Source organism: Periplaneta americana, chromosome 6 (assembly GCF_040183065.1).
Source record: "Periplaneta americana isolate PAMFEO1 chromosome 6, P.americana_PAMFEO1_priV1, whole genome shotgun sequence".
In the NCBI taxonomy this organism is placed as follows: Eukaryota; Metazoa; Arthropoda; class Insecta; order Blattodea; family Blattidae; genus Periplaneta; species Periplaneta americana.
Genome location: NC_091122.1, coordinates 40,057,840 through 40,085,449, shown reverse-complemented (window position 1 = coordinate 40,085,449; position 27,610 = coordinate 40,057,840). Strand labels below are relative to the sequence as shown.

Here is a 27,610-nt window from a genome sequence, read left to right as displayed (position 1 = left end):
TACTGCAATATTCCATTTAGCGCCCAATTCATACTTCTATATTAAGAAGTAAAATCCCTCCCTTTTTTTAATAGTACCGGCACACATCGCACTGAAAAAAAAGTTCTGGTTATAAAAAATAGACACTAGCAAGTTTTGCACGGACGATAACAGAGAGGTATTTTTCCACAACTACAATATAGGCCTACTGGTGAAAACGTATTTCAACTGTAACAAATAAAATTAATATTTTCTTTGCCAGAGGCTAAAAATTTGAGGCTCTTTAAAATATAACATGCCGTTATATATATTATAAAATTGATCATAACAATTTTGAAATTTCTCAATGAGTTGTAACGTTAAGACACATTTTTTTAAGATAAACACGAAAGAGACGACAATGAATGCAAAGACGATTATACAGAGTGTTCCGCTTATAAGTATAACAAAAGAAATAGCTATAACTTCTGAATTAATACAAGTATATAGTTGAAACCAACTGCTACAAAGAATGAAAACTGGGAATTTTTGTTACCTTATGTTCCATAAACCTCAACATGGCTTCCATTGGTGGCACGGGAAATATCCAACCGGTATTCAACCTCGACCCAAGTGTTATGAAGCATCTGTGGTGTAACATTGTTGACAGCAGCATAAATTCTTTCTTGTAAGTCTGCCAAATCACGTACTGGCGTCCTGTAGACCTGGTCCTTAACAAACCCCCACAGGAAAAAATCAGGTGGTGTTAGATCTGGTGATCTGGCAGGCCATGCGATGTACGGTGATCCTCTTCCGATCCATCTTGCAGGGAATTGTTCGTCTAAGAATGTGCGAACCATGTTGGCAAAGTGTGGTGGAGCCCCATCTTGCTGGAAAATTGCTCCATCTGGGAGTTGTGGCACAGCATACAGTTGCAACATATCCAGGTACGTGTTTGCAGTGACTGTCTTTTCAGCAAAGAAATAGGGACCAATGATTCTGTCACGCATGATCCCACACCAAACATTCCATTTAGGGGAATCCCGTTGGTGTTCAATTACGACACATGCTGACTGACTAAAGATACGATACGAATTCTCTTATTTAATGATCTGCGCATGCGTGAGTCTTCTAAAAATAAGTAACAACAATGGATTAAAACTTCCCAATTTCCTCTTTACAATGGTACCAATCTTAACCCATTTGCATGCATTGTTATGAAATTATAACTATTTCTTTTATTATACTTATAAGCGGAACACGGTGTATTATCAGTCTACTATATACAGTCACGAAGCTTGAGTTTTGAGGGTGCTAGAAACAATAGACTGTGACGGTACTATTTTGCATTGCCTGTAATGAGGCGATATTAGCGATCCTAGTGGTGAGCAACTATCTAATGTTTGCATATTTACTACGTATTGAGCTTCGCGACTGAATATATTCTAGACTGTGATATTATCCCTTAATATGAAGTCTCATCTTCCAGTAAGGGCATGATGAACTGGAATAGAACATAAATTAAAACTAACGTAATGTGATTAAGCAGATATTAAAAACAAAAATCAATTAATCAAATAAAGCTGCAGTTATAGACACGTGTTCCAATATACAATGGGCTCTAAATGGACATACGTAGGTCAAAATATATTTTCTCTGGCAACTTTTAATATTAATGAAACATGTCAAATTTATTGAAAACAGTTCAGTGGTTTGGCATTATTCCTTATATTCAGACACAGTTGCAACAGTAAGTAATCTCAGGCTATTGCTGTAGAATTAATTTAAGAATATGTTCTGATTTTCACAGAAACCAAAGCTAAATCAAGAGTGAATATAATATACACTACTATTAATAAACAATATGTTGTCTGACATGTTCAGACCAAATAAATAGAAAAAGTCGCAAGTCTTTACGAATATATTCATAGAACTGAATGCATCACTAGAGTACGGTATACCTTGCCAACGAAAGCAAATACATTTAATACAATTAAGTGAATGAACTTACACTTGAGCAAATGCCAACAAGTGCAATAAGGATTACTAACAGTAACTTGTAAAACAATATCTAATTTCCAAATGAGTATACTCCTCTGATAAGTCTTATTCAACACATTAAGGCTATGGATCGGTGAAATTTCTAAATTCTACAATTTTACACCAATTAGTCTGAAACTTTTACCATATACAATATGGACATGCAATACACAAATTTTCACTTTGATATTCCAATTAGTTTGTTTATAATTATTTTTTTAAATACTGAATTATAATTCTCCCAATTTTCAAAGTTTACATAATATTTCTTTAAATTTATATTTAATTTATTCCTGATAGATATACGTAAAATATACACATGCTTTTCATATTCTTCCAATTACCTTTTGAGAAAAAAAATATTTACTCTTATAGTTGTTAACTTTTCAGTTTTTTTTAAAACTTATCTCATCCTCAACACATAGTGATTTGAATACTTTCAATAGCAGAAGAAAACACGGAACAGTTCACTCAACATGCTTTTGTGGACGTCTGTGCAAAATTTCACTGAGATAGGAGAAAAACTGCATTCATTAAAGCATTTTGAATGTTACAAAATATTGAAAATTGGGAAATCGAGAAAACGAATGTCAAAGTACAGCATGTATATGATATATAGGGGAGAGTTGGGTAGCATCGGCCATCGGGTAATATCGGACAGTGATGTTTCTTTCATCTACTACCAGATGGTAGTACTTAAGTGACATGGTTACGTTTCTGTATGCGACGTCTGAACACTGCTACTACCATCTGGTGGTAGATAAAAGAAACATCACCGTACTACCATCTGGTGGTAGATGAAAGAAACATCACTGTCCGATACTACCCAACTCTCCCCTAGTATTGCTCTGGTCCCTTTAAATAGTCATAGGGTCAAAATAAGCACAGATATAGAAAACTGAAACGTTATTTTATTTTTTAAAGTTACAAACAAAATTTCCATTTTTAAATGGTTTTTCGTTATTTTCACCGATCCATAGCCTTAAGAAAATATTATTTCAAGTACATTCCAAAATATGCTTTTTGTAATACGGACTTCCAATCTATGCTTTTTGTAATACAGATTAAAACGGCGTAAAAAAACTAAAAAGAAAAAAAAAATAAAGAAATATATTATATAACTTCGGCATTTCAAAGAATTTTATGTTCTCTGTGACTAAATGTTCAGGACACATTATAAATTACTGAACAATGTATGGTCCCCCAGAAAAAGTACACAACAATTAGGATTCGGATGGGGTTATTATTTTTTTTTTTTTTACTATGAAGAGTTCTACATTCCCTGTGTGATGGTTTTAGAAGTTGACATTTACTCTAGAGTGTGACATGAAAAACATAAAGAGAGAATAAAAAATTGTTTTTTTTTTCTTGATTTCATTCTTTTACTTTGCCATGTTATTGAAATATCAATTATATATAACCGAGTTATTAACCTCTGTCCATCTATTCACAACCTAACCAATGGGGCACAACTGATTCCCTCTGAGAGGGCTAACAAGAGTTTTACATCAATCACCTTGCCATGCCACCAGAAAATGTGCAAAACCTACACAACATGGACATTAAGCACCAACTAGTGACAATTCGTGGTTGCACTTGGGAAATTATAACAACACAACACAGTTTCAGCTTTTGGGCAGCTTGTCTGTCTGTGGTTAACGAAGGTGGATGAGTATTCATTCACAATTTTACAATATGTAAACACACAATAGCCGACACTTTTCTTTCGTTTCAAGAGACATTACCAGGGACCAAAATTACTTTTTACGATTTATAACAAAGATTCTAATTCCAGTATGTAGAAATGAACTTATAAGAGTTGGCTCTAGAAACACAATTTTGAAGGTGGCATTTTAACTTTCCCTAAATTTTGAATATCAAAACGTGGGTAGCATTAAACAATGTTTAATTTAAAATTATCAGGCTGGTTTCTTTTCGCTTAATATGTTACCAAACACATTGTACTAAGACTAGCTACTAATATTCATCTTCCACTTGCTGGAATTAGGTCACAGACCTGTTTCTGCTTCAAGAGACTGAAATAGATATATTTTTTGAAGAATATTAAGAAATGTTCTTTGTCATGCAGTATGAGAAGGATTTCATACCTCAGTAAACAATCTTAGGTAATATGGAATTACGTAAAACTTAAAAATATATTATTATTATTATTATTATCATTATTATTATTATTATTATATACTCGGCAATTAACAGCTTGTATTTTCATACAATCTAACTTCAAATTATTAATTAGTTTCACGCGAATTGAGATTAAATTATATTTTTGTGATATATTGTCTCTCTACTGAAATAGTTCCAGTTTGCACTTTACTGATAATAAAGTTTAATTTATAATTTAGATTCTGGATTCCATACCTCAGTAACAACCTTAGGTAATATGGAATTACGTAAAACTTTAAAATATATTATTATTATTATTATTATTATTATTATTATTATTATTATATACTCAGCAATTAACAGCTTGTATTTTATTATATTTTCGTGATATATTGTCTCTCTATTGAAACAGTTCCAGTTTGCACTTTACTGATAATAAAGTTTAATTTAAAATTTAGATTCTGGTTTTTTGTCGGTAGAAAATTTTCATTTTCCAGAACTTTTTCTGCTTGCTGGAATTAGGTCATAGACCTGTTTCCACTTCAAGAGACTGAAATAAATATATTTTTTGAAGAATACTAATACATGTTCTTTGTCATGCAGTATGAAAAGGATTCCATACCTCAGTAACAATGTTAGGTAATATGGAATTACGTAAAACTGAAAAATATATTATTATTATTATTATTATTATTATTATTATTATATACTCGGCAATTAACAGCTTGTATTTTCATACAATATAACTTCAAATTATTAATTAGTTACACACGAATTGAGATTAAATTATATTTTTGTGATATATTGTCTCTCTACTGAAACAGTTCCCGTTTGCACTTTACTGATAATAAAGTTTAATTTATAATTTAGATTCTGGATTCCATACCTCAGTAACAACCTCAGGTAATATGCAATTACGTAAAACTTTAAAATATATTATTAATAATAATAATAATATTATTATTATTATTATTATTATTATTATTATATACTCAGCAATTAACAGCTTATATTTTATTATATTTTCGTGATATATTGTCTCTCTACTGAAATAGTTCCAGTTTGCACTTTACTGATAATAAAGTTTAATTTATAATTTAGATTCTGGATTCCATACCTCAGTATCAACCTTAGGTAATATGCAATTACGTAAAACTTTAAAATATATTATTATTATTATTTATTATTATTATTATTATTATTATTATTATTATTATTATTATATACTCAGCAATTAACAGCTTGTATTTTATTATATTTTCGTGATATATTGTCTCTCTACTGAAACAGTTCCAGTTTGCACTTTACTGATAATAAAGTTTAATTTATAATTTAGATTCTGGCTTTTTGTCGGTAGAAAATTTTCATTTTCTAGAATTTCTTCTGCTTGCTAGAATTAGGTCACAGACCTGTTTCTACTTCAAGAGACTGAAATAAATATATTTTTTGAAGAATATTAAGACATGTTCTTTGTCATGCGGTATGAAAAGGATTCCATACCTCAGTAAAAATGGAATTACGTAAAACTTAAAAATATATTATTATTATTATTATTATTATTATTATTATTATATACTCAGCAATTAACAGCTTGTATTTTCATATAATCTAACTTCAAATTATTAATTAGTTTCGCACGAACTGAGATTAAATTATATTTTTGTGATATATTGTCTATCTACTGAAATAGTTCCTGTTTGCACTTTACCGATAATAAAGTTTAATATATAATTTAGATTCTGGCTTTTTGTCGGTAGAAAATTTTCATTTTCCAGAACTTCATTCTATTTTACTACATAATCGACAATAAACTAAAAATATTATACACGATTAAATCGAAATAGGCTACCATACATATTCGGAAACCAGCCTGCAGTTTTATACTCCTGCATCTTTCTCTTAACCTCATTAATACTTTGAGTCAGAAAACGATTGTAGCACAGAGTATTTTGGGGATAAGGATGGAAGGGAAATAAAGGGCATCACATGTAACTCCTTTCTCCCTCCCTAGTTTCAGTCTTGGTAAATTGATGACTTAACTACATATAATGAAGAAAAAAAAACAGTAGTGTTCTAATCATACAACAAATAACATATGAGTTTAAGTCAGCCAAGTTATTGCGTCTGTTATTTGAAACACTATTAACTTAAATCATATCTCGACAACCCGTCATTCACATACTGTAAGTAGAAATGAAAGAACTTGCCACTGCAATAAATAAAGTTGTCTATATATAAAAATCACAGTTTTAAAATTTCAATCGCAATTTAAGAAGTCTCAGCGAATGGGGACACTTCAACTAAAAATATTTCATTATAATTGAATGGTGAATTTGCAAAACGACTTAAGTCCACATTTTGGGGGTTTTGAGTTGAGAGCATGATTATGTTACTGTGTGCAAGGGGCATCGTTGAGTAGCACAATGACTTTAATCCACGACTTTTGTACAGTTTTTATTAGCAGCAGAATATTTGGTTAAGGGGTAAAATGACTTTAGTCCTGGGCTTAAGTTGTTTTTCCTGTCAAGTGCTGAAGAAACTTACAAAATATGTAATTTTAATCATACACCCAGCTGACAAATTGTTTTTTGTCTGTTGTCATTGGTAATTCTCTCCGAACTTATCTTATGTTTACCATTCCTTCCAGTGCATTCATCAGTAGGCAATTCTATTCAGCCAGTAACACAACCAATTCCCTTTCTACTTCTGTATCATTTTCAGCATCGTTCTTTCTCCTCGCTTTCCAACACAATGGTTTATACCCGACCAATTAAACCAAAATTCAAGATATTCGTAAAATGCCTAAGTACATTCGTGATGAAGAAAACGTGGATACATTTTACGAAAACATTATAGCATGGGAGACAACAAAGAATTGAAAGATGGCACTAAGCTGTGGTCTCGTTATAACATTCCTAAGAGTTGTCTGTGCTCTTGTGATTAATAAATTGTTCAAAATAATGTTGTTCAACAATTGCAATAAAGTTATTTTATGATTTTGGTATAAATTTAGTTAAACATGTTTATGTGTCAGTAACCTAATAATTATGATGCAGGATTGAAGTTAATTTGCAGAACAAATTAAGTCCTGAAGATAATTAAATTTTTTACGACCTAAAGAGGAATTCAAAAGTATGAATTTTTATAATAAAACTATTTCTCTTACATATCTCTTATATATAAAAAGTTATATTGTAACAATAAATGGTTCAGCGAGTTTTCTTTAATTTTCTCAAAACTACTTTTAGGGACATAAGTCATTTTGCAAATTCACCATTCAATTATTTAATTTATGAAAATGAAAAGTACTTATACTGAATTTTAAAAAGAAAAAGTAAGATATCATTGACAACTGCTGAAAAGTTGAACTAGAGGAAACAAATTTATGTGTTTATGAAATGACCTGATCCATCATTAGCATTAAGAATTTGTTTGGAAAAAGAATAAACATAATTTTTGTATAAGGAAATATAGGTACCGGGAGTCTGAAATATACAGCAGGCTCAAAGTATTAATGAGAGGATTAATTAAGTGGTTTCTGCGCTAATACACCAACAATTATACCCACCTCCGCAATTCGTATCACTGCATACATTTATGATTACTCATACATTTAAATACCTTCTTTTATACCACACATTGACAAACACTAATCAGGAATGTAGACACTTGAAATGAAATAGAAATTCTGTAATGATCCACTATTCCCTTATACTTCCCAATGACTATTCAAACTCTGATCAATACGAAAGCATATACAGAAATACATTATTTCATTTCAAGATCAAACAATATCTAACAATATTTACCAAACAATGTTCCAAGAAATTCAACTCAATTTCGCTTAATTAAAAGTGGTACAACCGAATCTCTTTAATCTTGTAATATATGACAAACAGGCAACCCTTATTTTGTTTATACAATAAGTATTACGATTTTTAATCAGCTACTCATTCCGATCTAGTAGAATTTCACATATCTCGTTAACTTATAAAGTATACGCGTAATTTTTATCAGTAAATCTTTAAGAATACGTAATAGTTACAAGGTTTGTTCCAGCAAGCAATTCAAAACGCGTTCCGAACTAATATCGAACTTCTTTCTACGCATGCGCCAGTTGTGTACGGTGTCAGAACTAGTTCGCCATTTTACGTTGTTGGAACGTTTTTTGAACTGTTCTTTTAAGATCTTCGGAGTTTATTCTCATATTAAAATTAAATTCATTTTCCGAACTAAATTCGTCATAAAATATATCATTAACACCTTCCAAATCATTCATGACCGACAATTTTTTATTTTAACCTGCCTAGTCTCGAAGCATAGCTTCAGATTAAACCATCTGCGCAGAATTTCCAGTTCTGCTCTTAATCGAGAACAATTTCACTCGTTCCGAACGAGTTCTGAAGCACGTTGGAACAGGGAACTGGGAGTTCAGTATCAATTCGGAATTAGTTCTAGTTTGTTCTTGGACTACTACGCATGAGCAAGCAGTTTAGAATCGATTTCGAACCGTGAAGGAACAAACCTATACCTATAATGAGAACGCCGTCTGCTCGAACGCATCCGATGGCTGCTTATACTGCCTGTTCATTCAATGGTTAAATCTGCGAATAGGAATTATAAAGAATGTACACTGAGCGAATTTCCCCGGTCTATTTTTCTGCGCGCATGCGTTTCGTTAGCGTATAATTCCACTTTCAAACCCTAGATATCAGTGAAATCGAGTACCCGCGAACGGTGGAACAGCAATCCTGATTCGCTGTTAAGTATTTCTGCTGTCGACTGTTGGTGCGATATTAGCGTCAGCGATAGGAAACATCGAGAAAAAGCATCGTCGTCGTTGTTGGTTTCAAGGTCACTGAAATATGGGACTACTACATCAAAGGTACCAGTGAGAAGCGCCCATACTTGTAATTCCCTAACGCTGGTCAAACATGTAACATGAAAAGAAAAAAATTGTCGCTAGATGGCAACTCCTAAGGCCAGTGAAGTCGCTAGTGGATATAGGTCATATGCTTTATGTTTGTAGTATTTGATTAAAATATTACTTTGTTTCGCGACTCTAATAGCTTCTTCTTCCTCTTCGTTAATCCACTTCACTACATCACTAAGCAGAGGTCTCAGGAATTTATCCACACAAGTTTCTGATAGTTATTATTCCTAACACATTTCAGTATATCACACTGGCACAAAATATAACTTTTTTTTTTTGTTTTATAGTTTGGAGCAGACAACATACGGATGAACATACTATAGGTGCTGCCACCTACAATTTCGGCGAAAGCACTGTTAGAATGGTCTTACGAGCAGACAGTACAAGCAGCCAACGAATGCATTCAAGCAGGTGGTGAGTGAGAAACAAGAGAACTACTGATATCAGAATGATGCCTATTTACTTTTAATACATTATTAATTGATGTCTGGGTACATCATTTTCTGTATTCAAGGCAATAAATAAAATGTGGGGAAAGTAACTTTTATATATTTCTAACACAACCACATAAAATTAGAGCGCCATTTACACGCTGTTAATTTCTCTGTGAAACGTAATGTTTTATAAGGTGTAACAAGTAAGACTTGTATGACTTATTTTTTCCTTCTTCTTGCTACAGAAATCATGACGATTCAGTATCTCACTTCAATGTCTCATTTTATGACAACTCGTTCTTAAAATCGCGAAATAATAAACGGTAAAAACAAACAGCATTAATGGGAGATCATGCTGTAAAATTTATTTAAGATTCGTACATCAAAGATGTTTTCATGACGAATAAATACATGATTAAAGAGATTCAAAGTTGTAGTTAAACATAAACAAAATCAGATCGAATGTAACTTACTGATGCAGTACTGAATGACAGTATATAAGGTAGAAAAGTGCTTATACATGTATATAATATTCCAGAATAAACATGACATATTACCTCATGCAGGGCTGGGCAGTATTTGAAATACATTTGTATTTTGTAATTTGTAAGGATTTTCGAAAGTATTTTGTATTTAAATACATAAAATTGATGTATTTTGTATTTCAAATACTTAAAATACTTTTTTTTTCTTGTCCTTCAAGTTTTGGATTTGGATTTGAAGAATAAACTTTTGTCTCATTTGCCTATCCATTTCAGATCTTCTAGTTTTCTAGCCATAAAGAAATCTCCAACAACATCAAAATGTTATGTTTTATTTAACGATGCTCGCAACTGCAGAGGTTATATCAGCATCGCCGGATGTGCCAGAATTTTGTCCTGCAGGAGTTCTTTTACATGCCAGTAAATCTACTGACATGAGCCTGTCGCATAACAACATCAAGGATCCATCACCCAACACTTGCTAAATGTTCAGCATTATGGAATGCGTTCTAGGAGACCCAAATCCTCAGAAATTATATCAGATGTCTTGAAATATTCATCAAAGTTCCCAACTCGATGGAATTCTCTTTATGACTCAGTCTCTCAAATACTGCAATTCAAACATGATATAAACAGGTGTAACAGAGAACTGCTCAGCTGGTTTCACACACATATTCTGTGTCCTCTTCTTATCATTTGGTGAGGCAGTGTGAAATAGCCATCTCATCTTCAATTGCAAAGGGACAAACCTGTGCACTCTAGAGGATTACCCAACAGTGAAACAAACTTTTATAAAGTATAATACAAGTTTGTGTACGTCTGCACCTGTAGAAAGACTGTTCTGTTTTGCAGGATTTATTCATTCACAAGCAAGGGGATCCTTATCTGATAAACTTCTTGAGAAACTGTTTTTTTAAAGGGAGCAGTAATTATTCATATGTAGCATAATTTCATTGCTGACTGGGAAAAGGAAGAATGTCCAGTTACAGTGTTTATATAAAATTTCGAGGTAAAAATACTTTTAATGTTAATATAACATTTTAGATTTTCAGTAATATTCTTATTTCTTTAGGCCTATATATTGTATCGAGTATTTCAAATACAAATGTATTTTGAGTATTTTAAATACAAATGTATTTTCGTTAATTTTTTTAAAAGAATTTTGTATTTGTATTTCAAATACAATTTTTTTTAAGTATTTTGTATTTGTATTTCAAATACTTGGATGTCAGTATTTTGCCCAGGCCTGACCTCATGGAACGAATTAGAGAGCCTATTTGCTACACATAACACACTGCAAAAATTTCAGAAATGAATATGTTAGTGAGTGCTCATGTTGTCTAATTCGTAAATTTACATCAGTGAAGGTTACTGTGAGTAATTGCAGCCATTTAGTTATGTTAATATCACAATTTCTTCTATTATTACACATAAATAGGTGTTTGAATAAAGTACATTATTTAAAAGTATAATTATATTACTAATTCACATGATAAAACATTTCAACTTTATAATACTTTGGGATGTGCATTCCGAGTGAAAGGTTCAATGGGCACTAATGTCTCTTGCCTAGACACGAAACTTGTCTAAGATTCAATCTAGGATATTAATTTATATATGACATAATAAGAATCTGGTATAAACACTTTTCTACCATAACACAGATGATATTCTCATTTCTGAGACATGGTGCCCGAAGTTTTGTACTATTTACAGCAGTTATGTTAAAACTCTTACCAAGGAAAATAAAATAAAGAAAATCAGTTTCCTTATGTAAGAATTCAACACATCTGCTGTGGGTAATTCAACTCAATTGCAACATTTAACGACAAGACATTGCGGGAAGCAAATGAGGCAGAAACTGTGATTTTTTTTAACTACAATTATGTAATACTTAACATGTTAAATTATTTGCATAAATGTATAAATGTATAGTTTAAAAAAGAGGAAAAAAGGATTATCATACGTAACAATGCATAAAGTATTTTATTAAATCTTAGGAGTTGTTCTTTCAAACAAGGACGAATATTAATTGCAACGTTTCAGTACTTAAAGGTTTACAAAAATAGTACAGGTAGAACAAGATGAAAATATCAGAGAAGAATAATGTGAAGCATTGATTGTGATATGACTCACCCCAATTCCTCTTACAGGTCCTGAAAATCATTGTCCATGTGAAAACATCGGAATACCACAATCAAACTTACATTTATACTAACTTGTCTAGGTTATGAGCGCTTCAATGCAGGGTAGCTGTATAAGGAAGAGAGAGAATAGATGTCAAAACTTATTTCGGAATTTGTGTGATAATAATTTTCTTGTGTTAAATATTATTAACGTACCTTGTTAACATGTTTCGACCTATTTTTCGGTCATCTTCGGAACTGGTCGTTGTTGGTCTTGGTGCCTCTTGTTACCTGTGTGGGTGCGTTTTGTAGTGTAGAGTCAAAGAGTGTATGTGTTTTGAAATTGAGTTGTGTGTTGAGAATATCGTTGGGGTGTGTTTTCGTGTGTCTGTATATTTCGTATTGTTCTAGTGTGTTGAGTTTCTGGCTTTTTGGTTGCATGTGCAGTATTTCCATGTCTGTGTTGATATCTCTGTAGGTGTGATTGGCATTTGTGATGTGTTCTGCATATGTGGAGGTGTTTTGCAATTTTGTTATGGCTGTGATGTGTTCTTTGTAACGTGTTTGAAATGATCTGCCTGTCTGTCCTATGTAGAAGTTGTTGCAGGTGTTGCATTTGAGTTTGTATACGCCTGTGCGGTTGTATTTATTTGTTTGTGTTGTTTGTGTGTTGAGATGTTTCTATAGAGTGTAATTTGTTCTGTATGTGATGTTGTAGTTTAACCACACAGGCGTATACAAACTCAAATGCAACACCTGCAACAACTTCTACATAGGACAGACAGGCAGATCACTTCAAACACGTTACAAAGAACACAACAAAGCCATAACAAAATTGCAAAACACCTCCACATATGCAGAACACATCACAAATACCAACCACACCTACAGAGACATCAACACAGACATGGAAATACTGCACATCCAACCAAAAAGCCAGAAACTCAACACACTAGAACAATATGAAATATACAGACACACGAAAACACACCCTAACGATATTCTCAACACACAACTCAATTTCAAAACACATACACTCTTTGACTCTACGCTAAGAACGCACCCATACAGGAAACATGAGGCACCAAGACCAACAACGACCAGTTCCTAAGATGACCGGAAATAGGTCGAAACATGTTAACAAGGTACTTTAATAATATTTAACATAAGAAAGTTATTATCATACAAATTCCGAAGTGATACAGTGTTAAAAGTTGTGTAATCAAGATGTATAATCAAAACTTATATTGACACTTGACAGAGAGCTGAAATTCTTGGAGAGACGGGCAGCACATTTTAAGGCTCTGATTCAATGTTTAAACATTTCATTTCGAAATTATTCTCCTTAGACAACATTCATATCAGAAGTTTGTTATTTCACATTTTTAGAAACTAACAGGTCATCAGATTCCACATGTTAAAAGTTTTAAAAATTTGAATGTGGTACAGTTACTATGAAATGTTAAAAAAATAAAAAAATAAAAAGTGATATAATTTTGAGCCCCAGCAAATAATCTCATCTCTTATACACAGAAATCCCATAATTTGCAACAATGCCAGTTATCTACAAAGTTCTTTGAAGAAGAAAAACGTATCCTCTCCACTCTTTGTGTAAGAGAAAGTAATACAGCGAAAACTTTCTGTACCTTTGGAATATCCATTAACTGCCAACTAAAAGCCTAAACAAAAATATTTTTGAAAGACTCGATTGAAAACAATGTTTCTTTTAATATAAGAATCATATAAAAATTGAAGCCTCAACATTACAAGTTGTGTGACTAGGGATAAAAACAACTCACACAATTGGTAAACCAACGTAGAGAATACTAAAAAAAAGTCTATACATCTTCATGGTGAAGTAAGGTAAGTTCATCTGCAAATAATAAATAATAAAATAATTGAACCCCACTTCAAATCCATTTTTACATCACAAATGTCACATTTACACCTTGAAAATTGTTCTTTTCGTTATTCCTATGGCATAGGCATAGGTCAGATGAAGTAAGCAGATCCCTTCCTTTCATTCGATGATAACACTGAAGAATTATCTGCTAACATCACAGTATTTGAATCTCCTATTACACTTAATGTTTGTAAGTCAATGAATGAAATGTACATATGTCAAGGAGGACAATGATTAATCAACATATTGATATCACTGATAGTTTTCGCGGTGGAAGGGAAGGAGACAAAATCCTAACCTAACCGTTTGTCTTTGAAAATTATTAACAGTAAGAGTTTACATAGAAAAGAAGATATACATATATAACAACATGAAGAGAGTTTTTTAATAGTAGTACTACTTTAAAAACAAAGTAATAACGCACGGGGATAGGACTTTAACAATAAAAATGGAATGTTACACTTAAACAAATCAATGGAAGAAACCTACTACAGCAAACTTTTATACGACAATATGCAAACCTACAGTTGTTTTCCTTAAGTCACTAGCACCACACATTCTAAACTTTGGATCTAGACAGGCGAGTGGTAAACTTACTCAATATTGTGCAAATCTAGTCTTTCAGGTAAAGCTCCCTGTAAAGCAGATTTGAATGATTTCAAGGGAAAAATTGTTCCGGGGCCAGGTATCGATCCCGGGACCTCTGGTTGAACGTACCAGCGCTCTGCCAACTGAGCTACCCAGGAACTCCACCCGACACCGTCTCAACTTTTCCCTTTATATCCACACAACTCGCGTGGGCTGACGAAACGCCAGAGACCCACATCGAGTGCACACAATCTCTGTGTGACTTGGAATTGTGGTTTTCTGTTAATGTACACAGTGACGTATATATTATGCAAACCTAGTCTTTCAGCTAAAGCTCCCTGTAAAGCAGATTTGAATAATTTCAAGGGAAAAATTGTACAATTTTTCCCTTGAAATTATTCAAATCTGCTTTACAAGGAGCTTTACCTGAAAGACTAGATTTGTATAATATAATTTTTCCCTTGAAATTATTCAAATCTGCTTTACAAGGAGCTTTGCCTGAAAGACTAGATTTGCATAATATATACGTCACTGTGTACGTTAACAGAAAACCACAATTCCAAGTCACACAGAGATTGTGTGCACTCGATGTGGGTCTCTGGCGTTTCATCAGCCCACGCGAACTGTGTGGATATAAAGGGAAAAGTTAAGAAGGTGTCGGGTGGAGTTCCCGGGTAGCTCAGTTGGCAGAGCACTGGTACATTCAACCAGAGGTCCCGGGATCGATACCCAGCCCTGGAACAATTTTTCCCTTGAAATTTTACTCATTATTGTCACGGTTTGAAGACATTGATTACAGAGTTAAGAATCAACAGCCACACGCCTTGTAAAATAAATGTAACAAGTTCAACAACATTTCTTTTTCATACATGAAAATTTCTAAAGCATAACATTTCCTAGACAGTATCACTTCTGTCAAGCAGAAAAGTAAGAAATATCCTCATATAAATATCCAAAATAAGTTTCAAATTATACTTAATTTTGCAGTGTTACCAATTCTATTTTTTTTTTTTTTAGTCTACGATTTTACATGTGAAACTATAAAGAGCCGAGTTTTTACTTGTTTACTTCCATTCTAACAACGACAAAAATTAAATGTTCACGCTTCTGGCCATTTCATCTCCCCAGTTTATAATTTCAAGAAACAAAATTCCGTTTAAAATGCCTTATAATAACGCAAGAGTAGTTGGCTTAACTCAGTTCATACTGCAGAGTTTTGAAACCTCTACTACAGTTGCAATTACAACTTATTTATATGTGGAACAATATTTGACATTTTAACTAGTGTTGCCGGTATAAGCTTTCCTGAAACCACTATAATTCAGGATTCACACATCTGGATTTAAAATCCAACACACAATAAGAGTTTTCACTTTAAAAATTGTTCAACGCTGGGAGAGCAATACAATAAAACAAAGTAAAATTTAAAAAGTTAAGAGCAATTTGCAAGAAATACAAAAAGTCAGTAAAAAATAAGAGTCACCATCATGGCAGTGATAGTTCTACGCAATGAAAGATCGTTTTCTAGTATATGAAATGTAAACTTAAGCAATATTTCATATAGTCACTAAAAACAGCAGTTGTCAGTACATAAATGTAATACATCAGAAGTTCTTATAATAAAGTTACTTTATGCCATCCTAGCATTATAAACAGGTTGTTACTACATCGAATATCGTTCATAATCGCCTTGTTAGGGCACGCGTGTCCATATATTCGCTACGTGACGTAATACCAGAACACTTTGATCGGGATGCATGCAGCTCGTCTGAAGGCCTACTCCCACTTAGCGGAATCGAATCGATCAGAATTTCTCTTCACAACGTATTTAAATGGAAGCTAGCAGAAAGTGGCACGTCGGATCAAACAGAACAGAATTCAGGAGCTAGAATATTTATTCCACTGCCGGAACAGAATTTCTTGTTTCGAGTATGATCGTAAGTTCTCGTGAAAAAAACAAATGAACCATATCCATTCTTGGTGGCTTAATTAATTTACCATTGAAAGTTATTGCTGGAATAGTACATATATACAAAAATCACAATTTAATATGAACGAAGAAAAATTAATAAATCTTGTGTGTAATTATCGTCTTTTGTATGACAAAACACAAAACTCAGAAGTACTGCTCAGTTTGATTCCACTCGATGTGAGCGGAAGCAAACTTTTCGTTTCATTTTGATTCCACTCGATTCTGCTAAGTGGGAGAGGGCCTTGAATATCCTCTACGCACCATGTAACAAGAAATGAAATGCAGGACATTTATTTCCAATCTTTAACAGTTTTGTATTACTTTTGTAATATCACATAAAGCAGTTCTGTAGTTCAGAGAAACTATATTACCAAAATAAAGGAGCATTTGTATCATAACCTGCAAGATCATCCATTCCTTTTTACTCAATGCCAAGGCCAGGCGCAACTAATCGATACGAACATATGAAGATAATTTGTCCCGAATTGAATTTGTTTCCTACAATTTATAATGCTAAGATGCCATTAAGTGTTGCTTGTATCCTGCTGGTGGATAATCTTATTATGACACTCGTGAAAATTGTCGCACGAATCGTTTGTGCGACAAACATTCACTCATGCCATAATCATAAAGATTATCCACTTGTTGCATAAATAACCATTATATTTGCACTAAGGTCTTGCTTTTGGGACTGTGTTTTATATATATATATATATATATATTTATTTAAGTTTGCTGTTTACTGTTATTTACATTTCTCTGCTGGAAGAAATTCAATCTCACTAGAGATTAGTCTGAAATTGCAACATTTTAAAGATTTTAAGTACAGAAACTGTACCAATAACAAGCATTAGCATATTTACATATGTATAAGAAAAAGAAATATCTTTAAATGATGATAATAATAATAATAATAATAATAATAATAATAATAATAATAATCTTTAAAAGAAATTCAAATCTATTTGTTACAAACTGTCAACTCACTAGTGAAACATACTGTTCTTGAACAAAGTCAGTTACAAAATGCCACATTTTCATTCACTTCATCATCAGGAGTACGTATTCAGAATTAAGACAATGTGACCTGTTTCTATGAATCTCAAGACAGTTAATCTTTTTGTTCAATTACAAATTGTAACATTCATACAGTATGATTTCCATTCTCATATTAATTGTTTACTGCATTTCGTATACAAAAGTAAATATGCTACATGATATATATGAAATAATGAAAGAATTTTTAAGACAATGTCCATATATCTGAACAACAGAGAAATCATGAAGATCTATGGTACCTTTGGGCCATAGCATGTTGAATATTAAAATACCTTTTCGTAGGTTTCTTACCTTAGTATGAGGTAGTATTGTATAAATATACATTAATCTCTTATTTATAAATTAAGAATAAAATTAAATTCTTGCACTATCTAGTAAAATAGTTCATACACATAATCAAACATAAGATATGTCATTATTTCCACAAAAAAAAAAAAAAAACGAGAAAGTAATAAAAAATTGTAACGGATAAGTAACTGCACACAAATTAGGTTAACCTAAAATTATGTGCTATTAGAATTAATATTACTGTATATTAAATTTAAATATTAAAATCAAAAGAAAATGGGATAGTAGTGAAACAAACTATGTGACCTCTTCAGTCGTTAATATTTATGTAATACAATAAATCACAATAAACTTTGTGATTAGGAGTCTGGTAGTCAATGAAATATAAATAAATATTCTGACTATCAGTGATACCAACATGTTGCATTTATGGTATTGTACTGATTTTATACTTTTCTATGGACTGATTTCAATGTTCCTGGATTTGTTGCTGTAATGAGATGAATGAATAAACACATGAAGAAATGACGAATGAACAAATGAACGAACAAACACAATTGCTGATGAAGATTTCCCTTTATATGTCAGTGTTCCGACAGACAAATGCAGTTCTCACAGAACAAGTTGAAGGAGGAGCGGTACCTCTTCAGCTTGTTCATCACTGAACACATTTTCAATAAAAAAAATATACAGGACACAGTTTGTATGCAATCTGCTTGTTTCCTCCGATCACTCAAACACAACTGATGCAACAGATCCATGTAGTAGATGCCACTGCAGCTTCATCAGCAAGGGCCGAATTATGACTGAGAAATGACACATGTCTTGTCAGACTTCCAAATGTTTGGATGGAGGATGGATAATGAACGGTTCGCTCCACATTCGTCTCAAGTCACCCTGAAATCACATTTAATACCAACTACTGCCAGACTACAGCAAAAATTATACAGGAACATACATTAAATACAATTAGACTATTCCCAACACCAGATTAATAGTGTTCAACATTGAATTGGGTAAATTTACACTTCATAATTTAGTATGTTATAGTAAAAAGAAATACGTGAATTCAAAAGGTAATTTATTTACTTTTTAATGTTCTATTGTAAATGTATACAAATACTGGGTGTTCAGTTCAAAGTGTGTCATGGCTCGCTGTATGCCGTCATGTGGCTAGCCAATGAGCCTAGAGAATTCAATCTTCCTACACTTCCGCAGAGGTGTATAACCTATGAGGTAGAGAAGTTTCCTAGCAAGTACGGCGTTCATTCTGAAGAGTACGTACCGATACATACGGTAACGCCGGTAGTGGCAGGAATGTGAACTGTTTGGAAATACGTACTGTCGGGATATGGGGAGAGGGTTAAGACGATTACTTACGTATTTGTTGACATTAACTTCGACGGTCAACATGGACACGGAGCATTTGATTTGTGTTGTGGAATGATACCGTAAGCAACCGATGATAACAAATACCCTGCATACGACTTGCCGGCGCAAAACACAGTTCGAAAGAGGTTATGGTAGCACATAGACCGTACAGACCGCCATCTGTTGCTACGACGTTCAAGTTATACCGTACACGTTCTCAAGTTCAGATTGAAGAACGCCTTAAATAATAGGCAACTTCTCTAACATATAAGCTGAAACTCGCTTCAAATCGGTGACCCAACAACAGTGACGTCATGACACACTTTGAAACGAATACCCAGTATACTGTACAGGTATACGCAGTGGCAGCTCGTGAACTTGTGGATTGGGGGAGCTGCAGTAGATTTTGGTACATACAAATTTCACTTCTTGATATCATTACTAATAAGTATAGGACAAAAATAAATGCACTACATATCGAAAAATCAAAACTTCCTGGCTTAGATGGGAGACATCTGTGGCATCATTTGCCATAATCGCTAAAAAAAACAAATACTATCGATTTCAGTCTGAATTTCAAATCGGCAGACACTCTACATGCAATCTACCAGTTCATCCTGAATTGTTTAGAATTACCTTTAAACAGTGGCATGTTCCAAATGATTTTCGAGAAACTCGTTTAGATTACTCATGAAATACACCAGAGTTCTTCGAATCGTTTTTTCATGTCCCCTAAGGGGAAGTTCATATTGGCCACAAAATTTGATACAATCAATATTTTTTTAAATACTTTCACGATATTTTGTATTTCTTGATTATGTTTGAGAATATTTGTTCTGTTAATTTCACTTAGTTGCGCAGCAATATTAGTTTTTCCTAACATAGCCAATGAAACAACATTTTTCAGGTGAGATTGCGAAGATTCGTGCTTTTTAATTTTTAGGGGCAAATGTCCTAAATCTGTCACACCAATCCTAGTCTATGCAGTATCACCACCGAAGAAAACAAAATACAGAATTTTTTTTTTTTTTTGTTCACATCCACGTAACCACAAATGCTTAGCGTAAATTTCATTGTTATACTTCCTTACATATATGCACTATTTCGGCTAGATGAAGCTTGAGTAAGATTTAAGTCGGGTAACGGACGACCCTGTAATTTCACTTCATTATATCAATCTTCTCCGCGAGGGAAAGTTGAGAAAAATAAAATTAATATTCTGTAATTCACACACACTCATGCTTGCACATTTGCACTGGTTAAGTTACGGTACTAAGACGTCACACCAAAGCAACACTCAGATATACTGATGGTCAACAATGTTCTAAAACTGGAAAAGAAGTCTCTTTCGTAGTTTACGTGCTATATCAAAAGGATTATACTCGTGCAATCATTTTGAGTTAAGGCAAATATTAGGTTCTACTAGAGGCTGGATATATACGTAATAATAAGGCAAAAAAGAATATTAATTTCGTTATATTAACTCGATAAGATTCTACAAAAATAAGTATGTGAAGAGAAAATAAAAATGTTGTCATTAAGTTTCAAGGGAATAGAGAATCCATTTGATGTAGTATTACAATAGCGTTGTGGGAGTGGAGGAAAGATCTTCCCTTATGGCCTGGCTCTGCAAGCCACTGCAGCGAAATATGGATTTTTAAACAGCGGCAGTTTCCCTCTGCTTCCCTTCACCTCTCTTCCCCCTGACCATGCAAGACACACTCTCTACGAGCTACCCACTGTGCAGATCCCAGGACGACTTTGAATGCAGTGTCAATTCCAATACAGTCGACGCGCAAAAAGATTATGCATAAGATAATAGGGCATATTCGCGGCCAGATGAAATATAAAGCAATTTACCAATAATTGCTACAAATTAAAACAAATATTATTATTATTTTCCTGTCAAAGCAGGGAGTGCTGCAGCTCCGCAGCTCTTATGGACGAGCCGCCCCTGGGTATACATATACAAATATAAAACTCTTCAATATTTTTAGGCCCGATTGTATAAAACATTTAATCTTAGATCAGAGGTTAAATTGATTCTTGTTTCAGCTGAACTTGGAATTTTGTGTTGTATAAAGTCTAATCTGAGATTAATTTGTCTCAAACTAAAGTCAACTTTGACTGAAGAAATTTCTCCGATTAAGTTAGATGATCCAAGTTCAGTTATTTCTTTTCTGTTTGAAATGTAAGAGTGACAGATTGTGCAAATAAAATATCCATTATTATTAATATTAATAGATATGTTAGGTACATTTATATATATTTCTTTCAATTTCTTGCCTTAATACACAAACATTCTTATATTTTATAAAGCTCTATCGTGTTCAGCAGTATCAAATGACATAACCTATAATTATATTATGTTTATAACAACCATTAATTATTAATGGATATGACAGATACATTCATAAATGTTCAATTAACTGTATTACTAAACGAAAATTGTCGTTTTATAAAGCTTTATTATGTTTAGCAGTATCAAACACCATAACATGATAACAACTTGGAGAACAGTCAACGTTCTTCTTATTGTCCGCCATTATTTACATTGCAAAAAAAAACCAGTGTCTCCAACAGAGTGTAATACGGAAAGTCGCCAAAAAGTAGTTGTAAAGTCGCTAGATTTCTCATTATCAACAAAGAAAGATTAAATTTTGTCACTATGGGGTGCTAAAAAGGTCACTAAATCCCTATTTAAGCAATATAAAAGTTACAAGAAATTGTTGTTGAAAAAGAGTTAAAATCGCTAGATTGGCAACACTGAACAAACCTGTATAACATGGTCCGCGCATCACGTATTTCACCTGTTTATGCGATGTTGCCAAATCCTTTTCACGTGAACTTAGATTGCATTTGAACCAAGGTAATTTGATCGCAGAAAAGTTTTATACAATAGAAGAAGTGTCTGCACTCGGTTTACTTTTCGATCTTCAATCAAAGTTGATCTTTAGTCAGGGAGTTTTATACAATTGGGCCTTAATAGTCAAAGAATTAAGAAATTGGTGCGCAGAATACGTAATATGTTCACAATTATTCTAATTTCTCTGACAGATATAACGAAACTCTGTAACATATTTTTTATTGTTCAAGGCATTCTTCTTAAGATCCATATATTTACACTCTTCCGCAATTTATCTTCCACGAATCCATAACATGCCTTTTAGAAAACCTTAGTCAAGTACAGTAGAACCTCTATTATCCACGGTAATGAAAATGGTGGTCTGAACGGTTAATCGAAAAAATCGGATGATCCGTACCATAGTAGATTTCGTGGTGTTATGTTTAATGGGTTTTTTATGGGGCAAGGAAACTTCTTGTAATGGCTACCTGCGGAAAAATAGGAATAATGGAAGTCTCATGTTGTAGATTTACATACTTCATACACTTTATCCTTGTTTTTTATTAAATAGCGCAGTTATAACTCCAATCTCGTATTCTGAAGCGAGATAAGGCATAGTTTCTCTTTCCCAAAACATTCCATTATTTGCACTTTATTTTTCGATATTTAGCACAACACGTTTTCTGTTGACACCCATGGAAGAAATTTTATATAGAAGTTATACAGGGACATCATTTTATTTTTACTAACATTTTTAATATTAACCTGGCTATACCTTTGGATCAACGCCGTTTCCTACTCCCTTACACAACTGGAGTTCGATGATAATGGCGTAATATACAAACAAATCACTTTACCAGGTAGAGGAGGGAAGAAAAGTAGTTCATCCATTTACGTAAACTAGGAAATATCGCGCTTTTGAGTTTGATCATTTTCATTAGGTTTTTGTTTAATCAAAATACAGTACTGTATTAACACAGTTTTTTTACTCACGAACTGAACTATCCATTCGGACGTATTAATTATGCAGTGTACATTGTACTGTTACAGCACATCAGCGTACAATATAGAGAATGAAGTTAAATTGAAAAATAATCATAATATGGATATTTAAACACATTTTTGAAAATGGTGGCCGTTCATTTCGATACAGGCTTCAGTTCTAATGTGAATATTATCGCACTATAGACTATTGTACCTAATCCCAATTACCAATTACCAGTTTCGTCCTTCGTAACTAGTAACTTATGTTGAAATAATTCTGTATCTACTCTATAAAAGAGTACCTTACGTACTGTAAATTCAATCTTCACTTCTGCCCGATCCGAAAAGATAAAATTACTCCGACATACTATCTACTGTCCGTCCAAGTGGTTATGTCGTAGGATCGTAGAATTGGAGGAAATCACGAGACAGTTAATTACTTAACAAGGCTCTTTTATTTAAGTTATTTTAAACAGTTGTATAATATTACGTAGACGTCCAATTCCTAACAGAAATTAATGTTCTCAGAAAAGAGCTAAGACAGCCCACTAACTGGCGAATAAAAGCTGGTGGGGGAAACCGGGATACGACATAGACAAATGGACGACAGTACCTGTGCGAAAATGATTCAATATTGAAAGCTCTTTCGTCACTGGAAAACGAGAACATATTTTTGGAACGTACTGTTTACTATGATCGTAAGGCTACTATGACTGTACATGCGGTCTTGGATCTGTGTGGAGGACGGTTGAACTTCATTAGTAGAAGGGGTGGGAGTGAAGTACATTCAAAAACTCAGGTACAATAAAAATTGAAGTAAAAATAAAATGATGTCCCTGTACAATAGGTCCACTGCTGTGGAGTAATGGTCAGCATGCCTGACGTGAAACGAGTGGGCTCGGGTTCAAATCCTGGTTGGGACAAGTTACCTCAACCCATTAAGAAGAAATGCGGGGTGACTTTCGGCGATGGACTCATTTCTCTGGTGTTATCACCTTCATCTCATTCAGAAGCTAGATAACTTTACCAGTTGATAAAGCGTAAAATAACCAATTAAAAGAAAATGAAAGTTGTACACTATGGCATTTCGAACAGTAAATCATACTTTATAACGGTAAAGGCTTGTAATAATGTTCTAGAAAAAATACGTAGACTACTAATATAATTTACAAAACAGCATTTCATATAAATTATATTTAAAAAAAAAAGCGAGAGAGAGACAGGTTAATAAGGTGACGGATATCGGGGTTCTACCACAGTCTAATATATACAACCACGAAGCTCAATACGTAGTAAATATGCATCCACAGATAGTTGCTAACCACTAGGATCGCTACTATCGCCTCATCACAGACAATGTGAAATAGTACCCTCACAGTCTATTGTTCCTAGTACCATCATGAACTCAAGCTTCGTGACTGTATATACTAGACTGTGGTTCTACTGTACAGTAGAGGAGGCAAGACTTGTCCTCTGACCTTATCATGTGTCGTGGCTGTATCACCAGTGGGTATGGAGGGGGAAGATAGGTTTCAGTTTGAGATGAACTTCTGTGTCGGTAGATTCATATAATACAGTGCTCTCAATTTTCGAGGAAACTAGATTACAGCAGATCCCCTGCGTACATTTTCCTGCGTTTGTGCTTGCACTGGTGGGAGGCATGTTCCATCACTACCGGAAAATCAAGATATTTACGAACAAATCTCCGAACGCATCTTCTATAGTTATCTTTTTTCACGTAACATTCCGCCAAATAAATTCGCTGTTCAACCGTATACTTCATTTTCCAATCGATTACTTAATACACAAGCAACAGTCACACACATGTTCCAGTACAATTCTCAAAAGCAACTAACTGCTGAGATGTTTTGTGGAACTGGCTTCCCATGCTGCGGTCGGGAGAGCACTGTATCAACCATCCTGAAACAAACTCTCTTTCTGATAGCTCAATCTTTTCCTCCTCGCATAGCTCACATGCCAGGTCTCGACTCCTCAGCTGCACGTGACGTTGTTTAGATCTTAAAATTTCGTCTCTCTTCACCAGAACCTAATCGAATTATATTTTACTAACGCTATAACTTTAAGAAGTACGTGAAAAACATAAGGAGTGAGTAAGGATATGCAAATAAACTCCTTAATAACACAATTTTTGCAACTATGACCTTTTACTGTAGCAGGGCAGAATATGTATGCCAGTATGTCTCGAATCACATAACATTCATTTACAGGCCTCGAAACAATTTTTCGCTTGAAATTATTCAAATCTGCTTTACAGGGAGGTTTACCTGAAAAACTAGATTTACATAATATATACGTTACTGTAGGCACGTTAACAGAAAACCACAATTCAAGTCACAAAGATATTGTGTGCACTCGATGTGGGTCTCTGGCGTCTCGTCAGCCCACGCGAGTTGTGTGGATACTTACTTACTTACTGGCTTTTAAGGAACCCGTAGGTTCATTGCCGCCCTCACATAAGCCCGCCATTGGTCCCTATCCTGAGCCAGATTAATCCAGTCTCTACCATCATATCCTACCTCCCTCAAATCCATTTTAATATTATCTTCCCATCTACGTCTCGGCCTCCCTAAAGGTCTTTTTCCCTCCGGCCTCCCAACTAACACTCTATATGCATTTCTGGATTCGCCCATACGTGCTACATGTCCTGCCCATCTCAAACGTCTGGATTTTATGTTCCTATTTATGTCAGGTGAAGTATACAATGCGTGCAGCTCTGCGTTGTGTAACTTTCTCCATTCTCCTGTAACTTCATCCCTCTTAGCCCCAAATATTTTCCTAAGAACCTTATTCTCAAACACCCTTAATCTCTGTTCCTCTCTCAAAGTGAGAGTCCAAGTTTCACAACCATACAGAACAACCGGTAATATAACTGTTTTATAAATTCTAACTTTCAGACTTTTTGACAGAAGACTAGATGACAAAAGCTTCTCAACCGAATAATAACAGGCGAGTTGTGTGGATATAAAGGGAAAACTTGAGATGGTGTCGGGTGAAGTTCCTGGGTAGATCAGTTGGTAGAGCGCTGTTCAACCAGAGGTCCCGGGATCGATACCCGAGCCCGGAACAATTTTTCCCTTGAAATTATTCAAATCTACTTTACAGGGAGCTTCACCTGAAAAACTAGATTTGCAGGTTTTATGTACTTCCGATTGGAAAAGATTATGTACAGAATTTTTTCCCGCTAGATTTGCAATCCGTCCCATTGTGCAAATGGGCCCATAAGAGTGGCGACGTATGCAACGGAGAGGGAAAGGAACTGGCCACCCTACCCCATTATCTCCTGGCCTAGTTGCCTCATAAATGGTGCTTTTTGATATTGCTTGTGAGGTTCAGACCTATCTTAGAACAGTTTACTAAACAACAACAACAATAATAATAATGTACAGTAAGTGCATTCATTATGTTAAGCGTTGTAATGTATGTCCTGTGTATCTGAACTCAGTTTTAAATATGGTATTATTAAATAAACAGTATGTAGCTTTTCCATGGTGGAACAATTCAATAAACGTTTTGATCCTGAATATACAATCGCTGCATCTTATTTAACTTCCCTTCCGCATCCGCTCACGGACACGCAATCACTAAACGTTATGAATAATCAGGTAAGAAGACAGCAATGGAATTCGAGAACTATTACAGAACTATACCCGTTAGGTCCACAGTAGAAGGCATCGGTACAGAAACGACAATAATTCCTTAAGTCGCTTTGATCTTTCCAACTAATGTTTCCGTAGCCTTGAATCAACTGGCATACTATCAATATGGCGGAGTGTGTAGGTCAATCTATGTGTAAAGAAACACAAAATTATGTGTAAAGAAACACAAAATTACATGTTACGAAACTGACCAAATTTAATACTCGCGTACATGTTAAACCGTTATTCTAGAGAATCCCTCACTCCAATCGATCGGTGATAACGTGTAGGATTGTTAAGTTAAAATAACCCGCACTATCGAAGTAATGGCTACCGTCAGAAGAGATGAGTGTCGTTTAGCCTATACACAGAATTTCTAATTCATTGGTGGTCATCCTCTCCATTTTCTAGTTATCCCTATCTCATTAATGCAATTCGGCACTTCAGTCCAGCAGAATTTGCGAATGTCAAGTGACTATACACTGAGTCACTGAGTAAAGAAACAGTTTCCTCTACTATTGCAATTCTTGTCACATTCACCACGATAGCAAGAAGATGAAATGATTATTTCGGATGGAAGTTAATTGTTCTACAGAGTGATTTATATAGAACTGACACATTTCTTTCATTAATTGTTTCAAAACGAATTGTGCTAGCGACAACTTATTATACCTAAAATGTAGAGGAATTTTGGGAGATTATTTACCTCTATAGCAAATGTTGTCCGACGTCAAATCCGGAGATCTCGGTGGCCACAGGTTCCTGGAAATTATTCGGTCGTCACATAACCGGATAAATGGAACCATGCTTCATCTGTGAACCATGTGATGGACAATATGGCAGGATT

The 27,610-nt window shown here is 34.0% G+C and overlaps 1 protein-coding gene across 4 annotated transcripts in view; it reads right to left on the bottom strand.

Moving 5' to 3' along the window:
- The window catches only part of SppL (signal peptide peptidase-like protein), a 433,791-nt gene that overhangs the window by 334,286 nt on the left and 71,895 nt on the right, over positions 1-27,610 (bottom strand). The window contains exon 11 of one of the 4 annotated variants that reach the window (XM_069827969.1): positions 134-18,804. The exons of the other annotated variants lie outside the window; for them this stretch is intronic. Coding sequence (XP_069684070.1) covers positions 18,736-18,804 — 69 coding nt within the window. The 3' untranslated portion in view covers positions 134-18,735. Of the gene's footprint in view, positions 1-133; positions 18,805-27,610 lie in introns of those variants that run through there. 4 annotated transcript variants of the gene reach the window in all.